This window comes from Galeopterus variegatus, unplaced genomic scaffold (genome assembly GCF_000696425.1).
Source record: "Galeopterus variegatus unplaced genomic scaffold, G_variegatus-3.0.2 Scaffold7893, whole genome shotgun sequence".
NCBI lineage: Eukaryota > Metazoa > Chordata > Mammalia > Dermoptera > Cynocephalidae > Galeopterus > Galeopterus variegatus.
Window position 1 is genome coordinate 3,569 of NW_007734004.1, and position 4,765 is coordinate 8,333.

At 53.3% G+C, this 4,765-nt stretch overlaps 1 protein-coding gene across 1 annotated transcript in view; it reads right to left on the minus strand.

The window, feature by feature from the left end:
- Window positions 1-233: 233 nt before the first annotated feature.
- Window positions 234-4,765, minus strand: part of DUSP27 (dual specificity phosphatase 27 (putative)) — a 26,933-nt gene continuing 22,401 nt past the window's right edge. The window contains exon 6 of the mRNA XM_008592404.1: window positions 234-3,344. Coding sequence (XP_008590626.1) covers window positions 732-3,344 — 2,613 coding nt within the window. The 3' untranslated portion in view covers window positions 234-731. The remainder of the gene's footprint in view (window positions 3,345-4,765) is intronic.

Here is a 4,765-nt window from a genome sequence, read left to right on the forward strand (position 1 = left end):
CTTTTTCTAGTTCCCTCTGTTACTCTCAAGGGTTTTTCTAGTGTAGTCTCTGCTGCACCATATCATAGACTAAATTTATGATTATGTTTTATAATAAAATCATGATGGTATAATCTGGAGGCACAGCTTTTGCAGAACAAGGTGAGGCTGGCTCATGATAACCCATCTGTGTCTTTTAAAGTGAGTTTCCCCTCACAGCCAAAGATCCAAAAGTGACCAGAATGAAGAAGAAATATTTGACAACATACCAGTTTAATAGAGATCTGAAACATTAAAAAGAAATAAACAGAGCATTGCCGGGAGAGGTCAGGCTTGCCACAGGATAGATTTCCTGGGTCTCATTATAAAACCTCTACAAACAGAACCATGGCCTGCTTTCACAGCCTTCCTGGATGTGGGCTGGAGTCTTCGACAAACTACAGTGCCTTTGCAAGCTCACCTCTCTAGGCTGTGACAAACACTAGCAAATACATAAGGGAAGCACCAAAGCTTAGTGTGTACTGGGCAACAGAAAATGGGGCAGCTAGACCAGCATTCGGACCTCCACTGATGGCTCTCCTCCTCCCTGCTTCATTTCCAGTGCCCTTCTGTTTGGTGCTCCCCATTCCCCAGAAGATCCTCTGCACATCCTCATTCCTTGACAGGTGGTGGCAATGTGTGCCCTGAGTCCTGGGCTAAATTGAATGCCTCCTCCCTGGGTCTCCGTCTCTCCCAGGTCCGCCTTGCCCAGCCTAGTCCTCCCTCCTTCTCTGTAGCTTAGTCCTGGTTTCTTCTTGCCGGCGTCTCCAAGCAGCAATGATGGCCTCATCGTCCATTTCTTCCTCTTCCTCCCTGTCCGTGCTTCTCCGGTACTGAGACCGCCGCCCAGATGCAAACCTCCCTTCTTCTCTGTTTTCTGTCCTCTCTTTCTCTCCCTCCTCCTCAGACCTCATGAAGCTCTGGGTGAATTTCCTCTTAGCTCCAAATTCAGAGAAGTCTGACTTGGATGACTCTTCCACATCTTCCCAGTCCCTAGGCCTGGCCCAGTTGGGGCGCTGTGGCTCGGGGGACTCTTCCCCATCGGAGGACTCGGGGGTCCGGCGGAAGAAGTAGGGCTCTGGGCTTTCCTCTTGGGAGTTTGAGGTCTCAGTGAATGTGGACCTGGAGAACTTGTGCACCTCTCTGCCCTCCCTGGTGGAGGAAGAAGAGAACCGCGAAGTGCTTCTCACAGAGCTGCCATTTCCCTCGTGGTAGGAGGAGGTGTTCTGCTCCTCTGACTGGGTTTTGGAGAACTTGTAACTGGAGGATTTAGACTCTGTCTCCTGGAGCAGGGACGATCTGGTGTACTTCCCCCTGGAGCTTCCGGACCAGTCACTTTGGGGAGGTGCTCTTTCCTCTGTCCTGATGCCACTGAGCCACTTGCTAATGCTGCTGTCTATCTCTTTGCCAACTTGGCTGCCACTTGCGTAGTGATCAGAGACAGCCAGGGAGGAGGAGGTGTCTGTTTCAGGTTTTTGGGAATTACTGCGGGAAGAATATCGGAGGCTCCCTATGGCACTGTCAGTGTCCTCGTCCCTCTCACCCACGCCATCGTCCTCACCTTCCTTGATTTTCTTCTTCTTGAAAAGCGAGCTGCGTTTGTTGTCTGACGCCAGCTTCTCCAGTTTGTACTCGGACATCTTCTCCCTCAGCTCCACCTGCATCTCCCTCTCCTTCCGGCCAAGCTCCTTCAGGTCCACGTTGTCAGCAAACAGGCTGTAAATGGGCTTGCTGGTCCCCCTCGCTTTGCTCCCAGTCCCTTCGGCTCTCGAGCTCAGCATGGTGCTGGAGGACAGCACAGACTGCGTGTCGGAGCTGGCTCTTGCCTGGCTCGGAGGCAGCAGGCAGCCACCCAGGGAGGAGGTGCTCTGTCCACTGAGCAGGGAAACTTGGTCATCCCCCAGGCAGCTGGCCGCTGGCGCTGCCTTCATGCTTACAACGGATGGCGAACGGGACAACAGCAGCATCTCATTTTGCTTCTGAGCGAGGGTCTCACTGACTACACTGGCAATCCAGTTCTGGATACTGGCAATGGAAATGGTGTCTCCAGGCCCCACTGGCAGGTCAGGCAGGGGTGTGGTGGGCTTGGGGGCCGAGCATCCCCCTATGCTGCTTGCAGCCTGAGACAGGTGGGAGCGGCGGTCCTGACTGCTGAGTACTGATGCCGTGTCCCCATCAGCACTGACCGAGGGGGCTGCAGACCAGAACGCAGCCAGGGGGATGCTGCCGCTGGCAGCAGAGCTGTCCGCCCCCCAGCTCCCCATGGACTGGCTCTCCTCCAGCGTCTGCCGGCTTCTCTCCAGCAGCTCCAGTCTCCGCTGCCTCTTCTTGGCCAAAGCCGAGTCCTCTCCCTTGCTGAGCTCCGCCACCTCCTCCTTGTTCTCACTGCCCACCTTCTTCTGGTGTCCCAGCTTCCAGGCCTGGTAGGCCGCGAGGCTGACGTCGGAGGGGCTCTCCTCCCCGGCAGCCTCCTCTGCGCCCTGCTCACTGCCTCTGTCTCCTGCCTCCGAGTCTTTCCTGTGAAATCCAAATTGGATTCTCTTGATCTTCCACCGTTCCAGGGCAGTGAGTCTGTCCCTGTTCCTGCTGCAGAAGTTGTAGAAGGAGCTGGCTTCCGAGGACACACTGGCCCCGTCGTCGTCCCGCCTCCTGCCGCCCGCCTCGGGGCTGGCGTCCGCCTCCTCTGCCTTGCTCCTGGAGCGGTACCTCCAGGAAGCTTCCTTCTCAATCTCCAGCAGCCTCTCGTTCCACACGTCCCAGGTGCTCTCCGTGGACACGGAGTCGGCGCGGCGTCTGCCACCGCGGCGCTGACAGCTCCTCTCCAGCTGCCGCTTCAGGTCGCGGATGTCCCGGCTGCTCACGCTCTCGGCGGGGCTGCTGTCACTCGAGGTGCGCCTCCGCCAGCTCCCCACGGGCGAGGCGGCCCCGCTCGCCTCCTCCGCTTCCTGCTCCCCAGCCCCGGTCCAGTCCGCTGCCGCTTGGTACCGCTCGTTCCGGCTCTGCCACTCCTGGACGATCCTGTCCACGTCCCGGTCCCCCGGCTCCTCCCCACGCTGGCCAGAGGAGGCTCGACCGTGGGGGCCCCGGCCCGTGCGGAGGCCCTGTCCCTTCTTCCCCTCCTCGTCCAGCGTCTCCTCCTCCTCGTCGTCAGTGAGCGTGAGGGGCTCGGAGGCCCGGCTGGCCTTCCCCCCGGAGGGGCCGCTCAGGTGGCTGGCGGTGGCGGACCGCGGTGGCATCCGTGGTGTTTGTTTCGATGTGCCCAACTTAGGGTGTTTACTCTGCTTCTGGTGTTCACCCGTGCTCGAATCACGCGAGGGACGAGCCTCCTTGTCCCCATATTCCCGATGTCAGACAGAGCAGCCCCCACCGACCCCACTTCTGAGGCACTAAAGCACATTTTTACTTTCTCCCGGCCAAACAGAACATCAGAGGGAGGAAAAATAAAGGAATAGGGTGAAGGGGGGGGGGGAAGGGAAGCGGAAGGAATAAAAGGAATGAGGAGCTAAAATGAATGAATGCCAGAGAGGTAGAATACTGGTGTTGAAAAGCAGCACGAGCCACAGTCTAAACTTGAGAATTCCCTGCACTATATCCTTGGTGCATCCAGCCTCTGCCAGATGCTTCCAGTGACGGGCAGCTCGCTAGTTCAGACACACCCACCTCACTCCATGTTTGGATCACTCTAACTTTCTGAAAATCTTTCGTATATTAAAGTATACATTTCTGTAACATGCGTTCTGTGCTCCTTCATTCTGAAGTTAATAATGAATTCATCAGTATGAATCAGGCCTTTTGAACAAAAATCTTTTAGAAGATCACTATCATATTCTTCCCTAAATATTTTTTTTCTTTTCCTGGTTATTCTGAGTCTTTCACTTGTTTTCTGAGCATCTTTTCATGCTCCCTTACTATTCTAGCTACTCTGTTCCTGGTCAAAACTTGAACCTATCGGTTTTTTTTTTTTTTTTTCTGAGTTGTCTGTGTCCAGAACGGGGTGAGATATTTCAGGTTTGGAATGACACACATAGAGTAGAGTGGGCCCCTCACCACCCCTGTTCTGATGACATCTAAGCTTGCAGTGGGGGTGGTATGTCACACAATAAACTCAAATGATCTTTTACATCAACTGAAACCTATAAAACTTTAAAAAAAAAAACCCGAATTAAGTCATGTCTCTCATATCTTGTAGCTTTTTTTAAACATAAAGATAACTTTACAAATTTCTATTAATTTTTTTGGTAGACATGGTGTTTTATAATGTAGACAAGGTTTGAAGTCTTGACTCTTCCATTCAATAGATCAGTTATCTGCTTTGCATCCTTCATAAATGTGTCAAACATGCCTTCTATGCCTTCTGTCTAATGGCTATTTAAAATGCAGACTGGGACCACCAGAGACTTTCCTCCTGGCTGTCATCACTCTATTTGCCAACAGTCTTCGGGGATATTTGCTAATCATCTAACAATATGGGATAGGAGGTGACTCTTTCATTATTATATTTTTGCACCATCAAGGCCATGTCTTGGTCACAGAAGAGGTCAGAAACGGAGAGACTAAAGAGGACCTGGGGCCCAATAATGATGAAAGGTGTTATTGCCAAGAGCCAGCACTAGAGGGAGGTAAGCAAGCAGAATCAACGCCACTAAAAGAGCATCTACAGATGCCCTGTCTTATCCCCTCCTACCACCAGCTCAGGGCTCAGCTGTCCCTCACCAAGGACTTCCCCTTAACCATCTGACCTGGCCAT